The following is a 16,786-nucleotide window of genomic DNA, read 5'->3' as shown; positions in this document are numbered from 1 at the left end:
GAGCATACATTGAAACATTACTAAACTATGGAACCGATGCAAAGTCCTCACATCTTGGAATGTCTCTTTGGGCTACGGATAGCTATGGTGCAATGGATTCTATTGCTGTAACGGCGGCTGATGCAAGAAACAACGATGGACTAGCCGTACGTCAGGCAATTACTAAAGGTGGAAAAGCATTTGATCTACTGGGACATTTACATTGTGACGTGTTCAATCAAGACAAGTTTTTGATGAATGGCGTAGAGCTACGCGTTCGTCTTATCCGTGCAAAGGACGACTTTTGCCTTATGGACTCCACTCCCCTGCATTATAAGGTGCATATAGAAGAAGCCTCCTTGATAGTTCGCCGTGTGAAACTCAGCCCTGGAATTTTGATAGCTCACGCTAAAACGCTTGCAAAGACAACTGCGAAATATCCTTTGACACGGGTGGAGGTCAAATCTTTTGTTCTCCATCGGGGGATTATGGGGGAGACAATAGACAATGCCATTTTGGGTCAACTACCTAAAAGAATCATACTGGGATTTGTTGACAATGTCAGTTTCAACGGATCGAGAAAGAAGAACCCCTTCAACTTTCAAAATTTTGGGATAAACTTTTTATGCCTGAATGTCGATGGACGCCAAGTACCTACAAAACCTCTGCAGCCAAGTTTCACCTCTGGTGCCTGCCTAGATGTGGAGGCATTCAACACCCTATTTGCTGGTACTGGAACACATTTCAGCGATCATGGAAATAGCATCTCTCGTCCGGCCTATTCCGATGGATTTTGCTTGTTCGCGTTCGATCTGACTCCTGATTTATCTGCAAGTTCCGCTGGCCATTGGAATCTGGTGAAAAGTGGAAGTATTCGCATTGAAGTTCGCTTCAATAGAGCAACAGAGCAGAATGTAAATTGTCTATTGTACGCCGAATATGACAATTTGCTAGAAATTGATTCCACAAGGCAGGTTATTGTCGACTACAGTGGATGAAAATGGAGGGCTACTTAATGGGAGCGCAGCATAAGATTGCATTAGTTGCATTCAACCTGCTGAACGAGACCAACGCTCATTTCCCGGATTACCGACGTTCTATGAATACCCTTGAGCTCCTGGAGATATTACCGCATACAGATGCATGCATTGGAGGTGTCTACCCTGCCGACCGTGTCCCCTGGACATGGCCCCGGCCCTGTGCTATCATCATCAACACCGACAACCACAATCAGGCAGGAAGTCACTGGGTTGCCGTTTACCTCGGTTCAAATAGGCGAGGAATCTATTTCGACAGCTTCGGAATGCCACCCTTCGATACAAGAATCTCTCAGCGCCTTAAGCGAAATTGCAATGTTTATGAATGGAGCCAGAAGAGACTCCAAGATATATCGTCTGATGTTTGTGGGCAGTACTGCATTGTTGTGCTTCACTGGTTGTTCAATGATCGGTCTTTACAGTCCTTTCATAAACTATTTACTTCAGACACAAAACGTAACGATCGCATTGTTATGAAAATGTTCAACAAAATTATTCAAAAACGCAATTGTAATCGTAGAAATTTAAGTAAGCCTTTTCAGAACTTGTCTGGTAAAGGTAGTTTGCATTGTAACCAGCGGTCTTTAAAAAATATATTCCATTTGCATTAATTTAATAATAATAATAATAACAATAATTTTGATTACTACTATTTTTGAAAACCCTAATATTATGTACCACCCCTCATACAAGTATAATTTCTGAATAAATGATTTATATACTCAATAAATTATGTATTACATATTTATTTCATTTTCCCCATATATACCCACATTTCCCACGCCATCCACTTTCCCCCCACTCCCGCCCTTTTGAATCACGTGACCCTTACCGCCCATTTCCCACCCACTCTCCCGTTTGGATCACGTGACCCTTACCACCCATTTTCCACCCACCCTCCCGTTTGGATCACGTGACCCTCGTGACCCCCCACCCACCACCCACTTCCTGTCGAACAAAGACATTCTTTTGGGGACCCTCACCCCAGGGGGCCCTAGAGCGGCGACGTCCTCCTCAAAGGACAATGGGGAAAACGTGTTCGGACACGTCTGGAAAAAGGGGGGAAGGGGGGCGATTCCTGGAAGAAAATTCGCCAATCGTGCCCACTTACTACTCGCGTACAAATTGTTTATCGGATATTTTCATTGCTTAGCAAAAAACAGGGAAATATCTGACGTTAAACCGTTTTACTTGTACCACGTGACGAGAAATGCCACCATTTAATTGGTTCAAATCGAGATGAGAAAACAACATCACAAAAAATTCAGACAACATTTTTTAACAGTCTATGGCTAAGAAGTTTCACTTCTGTTGTGCATGAATTTCATACACATATTTTTTACCTATTTCTTTCACTTTCAAACACAACTTCAAATTTTCCTGCATATCTCAACTGTTCACCCTCTTTTATTCTCCGTGCATTGCAAATCTATGGTTACTACAATCAACTACAAACCCTTGCAGATAGGAATCGGAAGACAATTTGCCTATAGCTATCAATTATTTCCTACTTCTGCTTTGAAAATCGATTGCTCATTAATTGCAGTTCGGAATAGAAAAATTCAAGAACTACTATCAACTAGAAACGATTGCAAATGAGAATCCCACGTAATTTCGAATACAACTTTGAAATAGTTCCTCACGGTTTGGAAAAATCTATTAAACGTTCATTACCATACCGATCGTGAAATTTTCAGAACTACAATCAGCTACAAACGATTGCCAACGAGAATCCAATGTCACCCCAGCTGTAACTATGAAATAGTTCCTAACTGTCTTTCAAAAACGAATTGGTCGCTCAGTTTTCAACTACAAATGAAAAAAACCTTAGTACTATTCCAAGTAGCTCAAAATATATCAAATGTCAAATTTCAGTTCGAATCCCCCTACGTGGGGTGCCCACTTCACGGAACTCATAAACCGTTTTGAATTCTCTATGAATATTTTGACTAAGACGAGTCCCATAATATCCTACATAGGACATCGCAGTCAAATCAAATACTCGACTCAAATCGAAAGGGGTAAAAAGTCCTTTGTAAATCAAAAAAATTATCAGCCTAGAAAGCTAGGCGATAGAAGTGAAACTTCATGGACCTCGATGGGCACTTGAAATGAAAATACACACCCTATCCAGCAAGTTTTATGAGATAGAATTATTTCCGCGATAACCGAAGCCACTATTCATTATTCGGGAATTTCTAAGGGTGTTAGGTTAATAAAAAAAAGTTAGTTGACGTTTTCGCCGCCATTTATAAAAAATCTATTCATTCACTTCCATACTTTCATGTTCAAGAAAAGATACAATGGGTTTGTGATCTGACAAATATAAAATGAGAACTCGGGATTGTAAATTATTTCAATATAGTGAGACAATTGCATCGATTGTAGTGCCTGATCTGGTTGTTGAATCTTTGGGATTATTATTCATTTTTACGTTAAATTTACTTTCTAAAAATTGTACAAGTGGTTGAGCTGCTTTCAAGGCAAAATTTACATTAAAATCACCACTTAAAATCATGGGCATAGTGTTCAAATCTTCTTCTAATTCTACTGCGCCAGAAGGAGTATATGCCAATAATGCTCTATGTATAAATTTTATGACATCGTTAATTCTTTGGTTCGATACTGCAGCCAAGCCTTAATTGTTCTCTTGTTGATGAGACCACTCAAATGACTGGACTTGTGAATTTTCTTTTTCTTAATGTGTACATTGATGCAATGATCGTCATCAAGATGTCGTGGACGATGTTTCACCATTATATCCATTTCAACTGGAACATTGATGATCTGTCCATATATTCCATATTGTCCATGTCCATGCCGTAATCGCCGTATTTGCATGAATGGAATTCTCGGTGATATGAGTCTTTCTCATACCGAATGGAGGGGTGGAAGATGGGCAGGTATTTGTACACATGAGAAGCCATTATATACTGACAATATTGGGATAGAATTAGCGTTGAGTGTTCGAAGGCAGGTGTAGCAAATTTTCATTTCATCTCTATTCATTGTTGGTGCAATTGTGTCTGAAATCTCACTATGTTGATTGGCTGGAGCTCTCGAATCCTCTTGGAACCACAATCGATCACAGATAGAGCAAGGAAAAGCGAAAGAATTATTCTTGAATTTTTCATCAAATTCTTTATGTATATTCTTAAATTGAGTGAAGTCTTTGTAAGGGAGGTTAGGGTTTATGGTTATGCTTCTTACGTCATCCTCTCTTGCTGATGGCCCTGGGATGTCTGCATCAACCCGTGGAACAAACATACCGTGGAAAATTCTATTTGCAGCGTTTAACGTTGCGGAAGGCTCATTACCATCGCCCAAATTATTGGTCTGTTCGATTTTGTCTACCAGTGAAGGGTTCAGAGGTGGTTGTAAATTGATAGCCCTCTTCCTTGCTCGGTATTCCTGGACACGTTCAACACGGGTTTTCGGGATTTTCTTCACTTTATTTAGTTTATTATTTGAACGCAATCGATCTCTGTATTCCTTCCACAACTGAGCATCAGATTTAGGCATGATGTACAGCTCTGATTAATACTTTTTAAACTATTTAATACCACTTCTCACTTCTCTATATAACCTTGAACACTTAGAAACACTATATAACCTCGATAACAACAAATGCTGCACGACTCTTGAAATCTATGTATATCTTAATAAAACAAGGAGTCTCCAACAATGTTCGCTATACGTGTAGTATAGGCGGAAATTACCATTTGTAATCTCTCGCTATACTCCCGCGCTAAGCTCACGCTCTACGCATGCGCTTCGCTTGCGCATCAGTCCCATTCCTTTGTGTCGGCGCATTCGAATGCCTGCCAGTCAGTGAGCTATGCGCGGTCTGCGCAGGCGCCCCGGAGCACGTGGAGATGGCAGCCGCTACAGTGCGTACACGTACGTACATTGTGGTGTTACCTACCGCGCTCTCCCCTCCCTTCCCATGATACTCCTGGCTCATTTCGTCCCAGCCAATCCCCCCCCGCCTACACAAGCTACCCCGCTCTCGTCTTTTCCTACTCCGAAACTATCGCGTTTTTCTTCCTCTCTCAGGTCTCCTTCAGTTCGACTGCCCCACCACGCGCGCTATCCCCTCCCTTTTCCTGTCGCTTTTTCGTTACATACGATATTCGATTTACACCCGAACGAGCGCAAAGAAGTTTCACTTCAAAAATTATTCAGTCATATGGTCAGGATCAACGTACCTGGCGCGGTTTTTTCGAAACTCACCACTTTCTCTTTAGAACTAGCGACAACAGAGTACTTTCCTCTATTATACGAACTGTCGTTTAGTCTGGGAATTCTAGGGGAATCAACAAAGCGAAAAATTGAACCGTAAGTTCCATCTGGTTATCGTGAAAAGGTTTATGAGTTTGATAATCTTGACGAGCAGACCATGTTACGTCCCAAAGAGGATAGACCAAAGTAGAGGCTCAGTTCTGGGGGTTTGACTGACGCCAGCTTCTCCACGTTACCGACATGATTTCACCCCTGAAGAGACGGAGCGCCACGAGTCCTACTGCCTACTGCCTACCGTTTGAAAATTCTGTGTGCAGTTGATCATTTGTACAGTTGAACAAGTACGAACGGAGCCCCCCCGCTTGGCCGATATGCAGATACCCCAGTAGGACTCGTGGCGCCCCGTCTCCTCGGGGGTGAAATCGTGTCGGTAACGTGGAGAAACTGGCGTCAGTCAAACCCCCAGAACTGAGCCTCTACTTTGGTCTATCCTCTTTGGTGCTCTCATGGTGATCAGTAGCTACGTTATATCTCTGTCACCAGATTTGCTTCTCTACCGCGTTCTATACCGAAGTTTTGTTCGCGGCTCAAGTGTAACGCACATAATTGTATTTTTCATAATTGTTACACCCAAGTGACGTGAAAGTAGATAGTTTTTGTAGTGACAAACCCAGTGTTTCTCGTGACACGTTTATTCTCCCCCGTTAACCCGCATCCCCTTCTTTACCGGTTTTTTTCTGCGCTCTCGCCGGAACATTTATTATTTTGTTCTTTATAACATTTTCAAAATTAGCGGATCAAAATGGCCGATAAATAGTGTCATCTACAGGGTGTCCCAGAATTGCACGTCCAAACTTTAAACTTAAGTTGGGGGTGAAATTCTGGATCGAAAAGTCCTGAGCGACTTTTTGATTAGACGCACCCTCTTCAATTTATTCAGGGTTGAATTCGGATGAATCAGGGGCGTGGAATACCCGGTCGCGCGATCCTATTATAAAAAGGAGACCCGTGTACAGATCGATATCGATATTTCTCGAAGAAATATCTCGAAAATGCGTAAGCGTAAGACAGAAACCGAAGCGACATCTGTCGATTATATTAGTCGCACATTGGGCTGGAACAAATGAACCGGTAAAAACCATCACATTTGGCAACGTGTTTGAGTGTTTTTATCCTATTATAAAAAGGAGATAATTTATAATCGTGAAACATCATGACATCTCCACCTATTAAATATACGACCAACAGAGCCATTGATCATTTCAATGTTGCAGCTACACTCATGTAAGTATTCCTATTATTATTTTTAAAAAATGAACATATTTCAAAAATTTATTATGCATTCAATCATCATAACCTATCATTGACACGTGTTCGGAGAGTAATTTCATTTTTTTTTTCTTAGGAAAATCATCGGCTACGTCGACTGCATTGAAGGCCTGAGAGAGTTGCCAAAGTCTCCATCTAAGTGGATTTACAAGTGCATTTTAAATAACAATGATGGCAGAAGGGTTCGCATACTTTGCTCGGGGGATGATGCTCTCAAATACAAGGATGAGATCAAGATGTATCAGGTACAGGTGATTTCCATTCAAAAAGAAAAAAAGTGAAATTGTCACATATAATACCACAAGAGTGGTAGGGAACCTAGAGGGAAATACTCGATAATGTTGAAGCTCGAGTGGTATTCAGGAGATTATTTTTCCTATCCAAATTTCGGCAAAGAGAATTGTGCCATGAAATGAAGAGAGGTTTATTTGGTTAGGTTATCGTTTGTTTTTTTTATATATAGCCTACCCGCAGAATTATGAAAAAATTATCGCATATAATACCACAAGAGCTCCGAAATTATCGAATATTTCCCGATAGGTTCGTTGCAAACAAATGAACGTAAGAACGTACGTTATTTATTTGTAGGGAACCTTGAGGGAAAAAAAATATCAACGAATAAATAACATAAATGCCCAGTTCAGTTTTCTAGGTCAGTTTTCTGTTTTGGAAACAAAATGAATATCTATATGAATATCTATGCGAATATCTGTATGAATATCTATGAGAATAGATGAAAAATTTGAAATTTTACTTTTTAGATAATAAAAATCACTGGAGGGATTATTAAAGCGGCCAATCCACAGTATCGGCGATCAACGGACACTGTGAGCGACAAAGAATTTCAATTTGCACGTAGGAGCACTTTCGACATCTTTGGCACATTTAACATTACGAATGGAGCTGACAATGGAAGGTCGAAGGTCATCTCATATAAAAAATTGAGATGGAGAACGTTTGTGCTGCTCGCGGGCCAGTCCAGATCACTGGATGGCTCAAAGAGCCATTCAGAAGCATTACCACGGTAAGTGGTTCGAGTTATGGATCTGGCATGTTTTGTACAAGGGTTCATCGCATGACCATTCACGTGGTAACATACATCCCGAGAGAAGATTTGATCGAGGGAATCAAAATGACCATTAAAGGTCGAGTTGATTGTCGTGGGGATGGTTTTGTTCTGAATATTAACAGCATGGATGACATTGCAGTCCTGACTGAGGATGTAGCCCTCAATGAAGATGAGTTGGATGATGCTGTCGAAGCACCTCCTCTCATTCTCAAACGAGGGGCAGCTGAATCTGCATCTGGAGAGGCGATGGACGTCGCGAATAAGGTACTTTTTTTTATTAATGGTTATGGTTATCCAAATTTAATTACTTTTAATTTTTCACTATTCTCCCTTCAATGCAAGAGAATATTGCAATATTTTCATCTAATGTTGGCTTAGTTTCAAGCAGAATTCAGTATAATATTTTCATTAGAACATTAATAAAAAAAATTTTCTATGGAAATATAAATGAAAATGCATTGAATCATTCATTAAACAGTTATTAAGAACAGATAATCTTTTTTGTTTCAGAAACTGAAAGCTGAATAGCTTTAATGACGGGCTATTTACTCTGGAAGTTCAATTGCAAAATTGAAAATTTTTTCTATAACAAGTTCTAAACTGTTATTTTTTCACACAAAAATTGAGTTCTATAACAAGTTTAACACTGTTATTTTTTTACGCAAAAATTGAATTCTATAACAAGTTTAATACTGTTATTTTTTTACACAAAAATGAAACATTGACAAGCTTGAGCTCTTTAAGAATCTGATTTTTTACTTTTAAAGACTGCCAACTTCATAGCAGTAAGGTTAATACTCATTTAGCTTTAACAACCAAAACAGGTGGAATTATAATAATCTATTCATGAACATTAGTATTTATTCAGAATTTATTTCAATATATGGCCCTGTTTTTGAAGAAAAAGTATTACTAAACATTTGTATTTTTTATATATAACAGAGAAAACTGAAGACTAATTAATTTTATGATTAAAGTAGATAAAGCCCTCCGGAATCACAGATAAGTGATACAAAGGATGTATTCATGTTAATGTTTGTTCATAGTTCTTAACATATGTTGTAATGTCAATTATAATTGTTGGAACATTATTTTTGTTTTCATTTCAAAATCCGTCCCACTCCTGTAAATGTTTATTGAACGCAAGTGGCATAGGTTTGGAGTTAATGGTTTCATTAATAAAAATTTAAAACGCGATTTTTTTGCAGACATTCAGTTTGAACCTTCCCTACGGTTGTAAGTCGCAGGTATACACCTTAGTGCGGCAACAATGTCTCCTGCACTACTACTCACGAAAAAAAATTCGCAAGCAGCGATGTTCTTGGTTATGTGAAGGGAATAAATAATCTCAATCGCATAATTTGATGTTCACAAATAATTAGAAAATCTTTAATTATTAGATTAGATTATTATGAGACTAAGAACGCCCTCTTCCTGACTTGACTGATTGCTGTCGCTATTATAGCTAAATCTCGAATTTGCGGAAATGTTCTCGATTCTGTATACCGTATGCTGCCTCGCACTGTATAGTATATGCAATCTTAGAGCAATCGAAATATATTAAGATTTTCCCAATTGTCTTTTTCCATGAGTTTTAATTTTAACTTCGAAGATAGAATAAGAGCATTCATTTTCTAGAGTTTTCAATTCTTATGATTTGGAAAAGATGGCGCGTGCGTAGCACGCGCGGACGATCTCGTGGTGAGAAAAACATGCGAGTGTGGTGGTGTCCCCACCATACGGTACTACTCTCCTGCGGCGGAAGAAAGAGATGACTGTCCGCGGGGGGTAAGAGGAAGGGGAGGGAAATGAAAAAAATGAACACCCGCCCGCTACATAATAATAGATTATGACATGAGGACGATAGGTGGAGGATTGTGAGAAGTGTGAATTTTCCCTTGGCGTTAATTAGGGGAGAAGAAACTGATTTTTCAGGGCCAACAGGGTGTTAGAAACTTATATCGCCGGGTTTTTTTTTCCAGCGCTGTGATTTTCAACGCTGTTTTTTCATCCTTTTCGATTAGATTAAGGGATAGATTAATAAGTGCTTTAATATTATAAAATTTTATAAAATTAAATTAATACAAATTATAAAATGTTTTTTTGTGAATAAGTTTTGCAATCGTATGATTTCTTCTTTGGATGAATACAACCATGGACAATAGAACATAACCAAAACGTTAAGATTCGTTTTCTTTACTTGATATTGTTTATGTATTTTTCTAAACAATAATTTTATTTTAATTAAGTCTATTTCTGTTTTTCGGGGGGGGGGGCGAAGCCACCGGTTCACCGCGACTTCGACTTGTCACGCCTTGTGCTGCAAACTTCACACTTCTCACAATCCTCCACCTATCGTCCTCATGCCATAATCTACTATTATGTAGCGGGCGGGTGTTCATTTTTTTCATTTCCCTCCCCTTCCTCTTACCCACCGCCGCCGGTCATCTCTTTCTGCCGCCGCAGGGGAGTAGTACCGTATGGTGGGGACACCACCACACTCGCATGTTTACCTCACCGTCGTGCGACCGGGTATTCCACGCCCCTGATTCGTCCAACTTCAACTCTGAATAACTTGAAGAGGGTGCGTCTGATCAAAAAGTCGCTCAGGACTTTTCGATCCAGAATTTCACCCCCAACTTAAGTTTAAAGTTTGGACGTCCAATTCTGGGACACCCTGTATAATATTCAACCCCAGGACATAACAACCATCGGACTAGGGAATTTTCGATAATTCAACTATGTTCGAGACACTAACTAGCGTAGGTCGACGGTTGATGCATAGGGATGAGAATCTTGACGAGCAGACCATCGGACTAGTGAATTTTCTACCATTCAACTATGTTCGAGACAGAAACTATGGTAGTTCCTCAGTTGATGCATAGGGATGAAAGATTCTTACGACAAACTTCTCAGTCAGCAGTGCTATACGGGTCAGCGCTACTAAGGTCAAGTCTCACGGGCGGTTTTTAACGAAAAAAGGAAAGATCGCATATCCAAATAGGCTAGATGATCAGGAAAAACCGCACCAAGTACGTTGATCCTGACCATATGGCTGAATAATTTGTTGATTCACAAAGGACTTTTTACCCCTTTCGATTTCAGTCGAGTATTTGATTTGACTGCGATGTCCTTTGTAGGATATTATGGGACTCGTCTTAGTCAAAATATTCATAGAGAACTCAAAACGGTTTATGGACTCCTATTATCACCAGCTTTCTCCGCTGGTAAATTCAATCAATGAGCTTGGCGTCTTTTGTTATTTATGTAGTTTTTTAAATTTTCATAATTGTGGCTTCACTTTTTAAGTAATTGTTGTTTTAAGTTTTTTATCAATTTTGTTTTTCAAATGAACAACATCGAAATATATGCTTGGCGTATTTTTTTACAAAAACATGTTTTGTTTTTGTTTTATGGCGGATTCCGTTGACAAAAAAAACAAGTAATGAATTTTATAGCTGTAGAGGACAATACTCGAATGGAAATATTTCTTTTAAGTCCACATTGACAATGTATGTAATGCATATATTGATTTACTTTAAGAATGTCGCTGGGAAAATATCGCCTTTGAAAAATGAGATCCAATGCAAACAACGATAGGTCGTGTTTTGTTGCACGTAGCTCTCTTCAGGCGAGTTTTGAAAGTACACGAAAGTGCCCTGAAGATCCCACCCCTGGATTTTTTGTTAAATCGTACTTCGCCAATCAAATGCTAGTACGACGTTACTTAAATTTCAGGTACACTCACAATAACATTAACCCTCGATCGTTGCACTTACTTTTCGTACCCTAGAACGTTGCACTGGGGTACAAACGTACACCGCGCATTAGACTGCAATTTTCGCAGGTAAAAATTGAAATTGGAAAATGTTGTTATACATAATTTTCTTCGTTTTTCAATAACGAATACGGCTGTGTCAGCGAAATTGCGGAATTTCTTTAAAAATCATATAAAATTTAACTTGAACGAAAAAAAAGTGAAAAAAATTCGATTTTGACTTTTTTCACTAAAATTACTGTAACTTTGCGAATTTTCAACCGATTTTGAAAAAATTTAATGTTCCTTACAGTTAAATAAATTAACTAGAAACGCTATAAAATGGAATTTTCATTTGTTGAAAAAAATGTAATTATTTGGAAGAATGAAATTTCAAAAAATCGGGTTTGGAGAAAATCAGAAAAAGAGGCGGGAATTGAAATTCAAAATTTATTTATTGTCGGTTATATATCAGAATCGAGTAATTATTGGTATATGATGTAAATCTATGAAAAAGTTCGAAAAAAAGTGAATCAATCGTGCATCATACATTCATTACACTTAATTTGTCGGTGCTCTTCACAAACTGGAACCCTGCACGAGACGCAACGAATTCGCGTTTTCCTGTCCATCGATCTTGGACAGAAATTACAGCGAATAAGTTTCCCGGGGTTGTTGTCCGTCTTGACATTTCACTTTGTTCTGTTTTGATGTTACTTTCGACAATAGATAAGTTCTCCGTTTCCGACGTGTCATCTTCAGGGTCGGGATCATTGTGACACGCAATGCTGCTGTTACAGCCTTTGCAGCATTTTTTTTGAAAACTCAAAAATGGGAAATACACTAATAATCACCAAAAATGAAAAAAAATGGAAATACAAAAATAAAAATCACCGTACATGAAAATGTTTTTACTCGAAAATTACATCACATTTATTGCATAAAGAGTTAAAAGCTATTTCATAATACTCATTGTTACTTACCTAGTAAAATAGCTGCTAATTCAAAACGTATTTCGAAGAATCACAATTTCACTGTGAGCACAAAACATAAATGGGAACGTTGCACTGGGGTACAAATTAACCCCACACGCTTTTTAAAACTGGCCCACACGAAAGCCAAACGCAAATTACTCGTGTTGTCATTTCCTACTCCCTTTACGATCTTCAAATTAAATTATGGGGAGGGTCTCCGGTCGATAAATGCAGGATTCTCGTTTTTACACAGCCCTAAAGATGCCATGGGGTATATTTGTACCCCAGTGCAACGTTCGAGGGTCAAGAACGTCACGATGGTCCATCGCTAAAAAAGCGGGCGTGCCATGTGTAAAATGCGATCAACAGTTAAACCATTACAAGTGAAACCAGTAACTAATATTATAAATCACTAACTAAACACATATTTTACTTTAAGAACACATGTCAATAACTTTAGCGTAATTATTTGGACGTAAAGATGGTTTCAAAAGTATCTACGGTTATATTTCGGGGATTTTTCACATAACCAACATATTTCAGTCGTTTTTGCGTAGCTATGTGGATGTTAGGGTTGTTTTGATAATTTTTTTGGGTTATATTTTGGGAATTGCCCATGTAACGCTTTGCGCATACACATGGCGCATTCTTTTTTATTTTTGATAATTTTTAGGTTTATTGACATTGTTCTTTTTATTTCGATCATCATTATTACTATTATTTATATTATTCTATTCACGATTATCGGTTCCCTAAATTCTCCCCTTTTTTCCAATAAATGTTAGAGCCACCCCCTTTTGTATTATATAACAAGTGGTACGACAAGTGACCTGCCTGCCCCTCGCCCCTGAGAATCCTAGAATACAGGCATTATTTCTTCTAATTATAATTTAGACAAACCGTTGTAAATTAGTATTAATGATCACTGTTAATAAACCTATTTAATATGAACAGTTTTTGCCCCCTCCTTATTATTTCTGACTCGCCCTCTAATTATTAATAAATAGTTAAGACAAAGGTCACAACCTTCTGCTCTCAGAAGAGAGGCGCACAATGCTCATCCTGAAGTTGCGAGCTACGCGGTTGAAGCAATTTCGAAAGCCACATTAGATGCAATCTCGGCAACAATAGATGTACAAGGCGTACTTATTGACGAACAAGGGCTAAAAAGCATTGAGCAACGCGCGAAATTTGAAGTTTTGAGTCGGAAAATTTCACGTTTGAGGCAGGCTGGACTGAATCCGAAGAAATTATCAGTACAAGAGGTAATTTCTGGTGCAGCGCAGCATTTAAGCGCTGGAAGTCTTTTCATTGTTAAAGTGCAACTTCGTCATTCGCGGAAACGGTCGTGGGATAAGGAAGAACAAGATTTTGCGTTACAAATTCATACCAGAGGACCTCGAGTGTACCGGTATTTACAGGGAAAACGAGGAATTGCGTTACCTTGCGAGACTTTAGTACGACAATGGATGAATGAAACGGTTATTTCTCCTGGCTTCAACCCTGTAGTTTTCGTTAAATTGAGAGAGAAAGTGGAGCAAATGATAGACTATGAGAAAGATTGTACACTCATGTTGGATGAGATGTCACTTCGCGAATTACTAGACTCACGTTTGGATTGCGTTACGGGTCTTCAAAATTTAGGCGAGTGCGGCAGATCGAGTAAAGTCGGTAATCACGCGTTAGTTTTCATGATTCGGGGGTTACGATCGTCTTGGAAACAACTCATTGCGTATTCTATTGTGAATGGCTCGATTTGAAATAACGTATTAAAGTACGTGATAGATGAGGCTGTACATCGGATTCATGATTGTGGGCTTCAAGTAAAGTTTATTGTTTGTCATCAAGCGCAGGCCAATCTTTCCGCCACTAACGCTTTGGTGACAAAACTCCCCCGAAAAAATGACCCCAGTATTCTTGCCAGCTCGACAGATGATCTGACGCAGGATACCAAGAATTCTGACGATTCATTCCAAGGGGATGCACAATATAACTTGTTTGAAGGTCACAAAATCTATTTTGGCTTCCATCCACGTCATCTCCTCATAGGATTGCGCAATAATCTCTTCGCGTACGATTATTTGCTCCAAGACATTCAAACTCATCCTTCGACGGAAGAAACGAGCCTTTCCGAGAAGGAAGCGATGCTTTCGGACCATGAAGGAATGAATTCTATCGGGAAAAATATTGTTTCTGATAGAAAGAGTGAACTTGTAACGCAAACGATTTCTTGGGGGGCAATCAGAGAGCTTCGCGAAGTCGAAAAATCCAGTGTTGTTCGGGCAGCGCCGAAACTGACCGACAGACACCTCGAAATGAATCGTTTTTCAAAAATGAATGTTTCAATGGCGGCTCAAGTTTTTAGTCATTCAGATGCGCAAGCTCTTTATACGGGCCATGTGAGTGGAGATTTAAAGTACGAATCGTGTAGCCCAACCGCAGACTTTCTGGAAAGAGTCAACAGACTCTTTGATTGCTTCAATGCACGAGCAAATTCGAATTCGAATCCGTTTCGCCGAGGTTTATCGATTAACGATACGCGTTTAGAGGGCACATTGAACGAGGCTTTACTTTGGCTCGCCAATTTAAATGTTAAAGGTGGGAAAAATTCACCTAGCTTCAACAATTTTCAGTGACCGATCAAAAGTATTCTAGCTTTATGGCAAGATCTTCGAGCAGAGGGGGTCCCATACCGAGACCCTTCTGACTTCTGACGTCTGACTGGAAATCTCAATCAAGATCGTCTAGAAAATCAATTCGGTTTTTGGCGATCTCAATGGGGTAATATTCGATTTTCATTGAAATTCGTTTTTGTGGGCAGCGATCTATGTTCCTAAAGGCTGTAATTTCACCTGCAAGAGGGCCAAATTGCCAAAATAATAGACCCACTTTTTTATTGGCCAGTGATACAGCAACGACCAGTGCGTTTAATAACTCATTGGCCAATATACAAGTAAGCGACAACGCTACTCTATATGCGGGCGATAACGACGGAGATTTTGAATTCGAGCCGGTTGAACTAACTATCGATGATGTCCGACCTGCGGGTGATCGCGCTTCCCTCAGAGTCCTCCATTCCTTACGTTGCTGGTTCTATTGCCCAGTCGTATTTTAAAAATTCCATTGCGATAACTGCCAATCGTTCATGTCGAAGACTAGTACGCAACGCGAGATCACGAATACAACTTTAATATTCTGGAGAGCTTATTCGTATCAAGAAGGGGACTATTTTGGGAAACTGATCGTGCCGACTAATGATTTTAATAATGTAGTTTCTGCCGGTTTCAAAATTTTCGAAGCTACGATCAAGCCAAATCTTCATAATAAAAAACTACAAAGTACTTTCCGTAGGTTTTTTTAACAGTGGCTTAAACCTGCGTATCCTAAATGGTTTTCAGATGTTTCGGTAACAGTTTGCGAGTATCATCGGTCATTTTGTATCATATTATTGGGTAGATGCATCGTTTTTTATAATTTGAAATGGCCATCACAAGATCTTCGAGATAAACCGAAAGGAAAAAGACAGTTGGGAAAGGGTACGAAACAAAATGCGAAACTGAAGTTATTTTGTCATCGGTAGGAGTAGATTGCTCGCATAGTGTACTAGGAACATAAACATACACACTAGGAAAATTGTCTGTTGAAGGTTAATTATTTTCAATCCGCGAATTCTCCGTGTCTTTTTTCTATCAAAAGAAGAGAACGCGGTCAAATGGAATGTGAAACAAGTTTTCAATTGTTAACAATTTTTATTCTACTGAATGAAATGAACTAACTATTCTCTTATTCCGAATTCTGTATTCCAGCTACAGATTTGGAGAAGATTTAGTTAATTCCATGTAATAGACCCCGAGCTATTAACGTTTTAAACAATGCTTTGGCGTTCAATTTACCCCATTCTAATCTTACAATATTTCAGTTAGTATATGTATTGGGACGTGGTATTTTGACGTCACGGGTCCTCGACCCTTTCGCGGGTTTGCGGAGACTTCAACCAGACGGGAAGTGCGGGAAGCGCTGAAGTATAGGGGGAGATGTTTTCTTTTGTTTTCGGTGACTGGCGAGCAATGGATGTCCGCGCCACTACGCTCCGACGAGGAATCCTTTTTGACCACGAGAGCATCGGCAGTAGACACAAAGGCTATCCGCGAGATGTCCTCAAGCTCTGCGGGATAAATGGCCATCCGCGAGATGTCCTCAAGCTCTGCGGGATAAATGGCCAGGATCAATGGTGGGGAGCGTCCAGTCAGCCGAGATGGGAGCATCAGGGGTGAAGAGGAAGGTCTCTCCGCGGGGAGGACACCGCATGCGGGCAGAATGTTCGGGAAAGACCACCGGGAACTAGCCCACTGAATTAGTGCCAGGAGCAAAGGCGCCTTCGCTACCAGTGCAGGGTGCA

General features: G+C 39.6%; 2 protein-coding genes across 5 annotated transcripts in view; one reads left to right on the top strand and one right to left on the bottom strand.

Moving 5' to 3' along the window:
* The window catches only part of LOC135164605 (uncharacterized), a 237,114-nt gene that overhangs the window by 67,047 nt on the left and 153,281 nt on the right, over positions 1-16,786 (bottom strand). The gene's annotated exons all lie outside the window — the stretch shown is intronic.
* Positions 6,243-9,332, top strand: LOC135164312 (uncharacterized). Of its 3 annotated transcripts, XM_064124541.1 has the most exons (5): positions 6,243-6,542; positions 6,664-6,832; positions 7,349-7,611; positions 7,796-7,920; positions 8,167-8,182. In XM_064124541.1, exons 1-4 carry the CDS (start codon positions 6,472-6,474, stop codon positions 7,803-7,805), a joined length of 513 nt encoding a protein of 170 aa, XP_063980611.1. In that variant the 5' UTR covers positions 6,243-6,471; the 3' UTR covers positions 7,806-7,920; positions 8,167-8,182. The 3 variants fall into 3 exon arrangements, with proteins under 3 accessions (XP_063980611.1, XP_063980612.1, XP_063980613.1); XM_064124542.1 differs by lacking the exon at positions 7,796-7,920 and having other exon boundaries at positions 8,167-9,332; XM_064124543.1 differs by lacking the exons at positions 7,796-7,920; positions 8,167-8,182 and adding an exon at positions 7,176-7,239 and having other exon boundaries at positions 7,349-7,520.

The sequence above is a fragment of the Diachasmimorpha longicaudata genome, chromosome 7, assembly GCF_034640455.1.
Source record: "Diachasmimorpha longicaudata isolate KC_UGA_2023 chromosome 7, iyDiaLong2, whole genome shotgun sequence".
NCBI classification, from domain to species: Eukaryota; Metazoa; Arthropoda; class Insecta; order Hymenoptera; family Braconidae; genus Diachasmimorpha; species Diachasmimorpha longicaudata.
Note: the sequence above shows the minus strand (reverse complement) of the source record. Positions and strands in the feature narration are given on the sequence as shown.

Excerpts from the sequence above, each read along its gene's own strand:
- LOC135164312 (XM_064124541.1), top strand. The coding sequence starts at position 6,472 with ATGACATCTCCACCTATTAAATATACGACCAACAGAGCCATTGATCAT. Across the intron at positions 6,543-6,663 it reads AATGTTGCAGCTACACTCAT|GAAAATCATCGGCTACGTCG; the intron begins GTAAGTATTCCT and ends TTTTTTTCTTAG. Across the intron at positions 6,833-7,348 it reads ATGAGATCAAGATGTATCAG|ATAATAAAAATCACTGGAGG; the intron begins GTACAGGTGATT and ends TTTACTTTTTAG.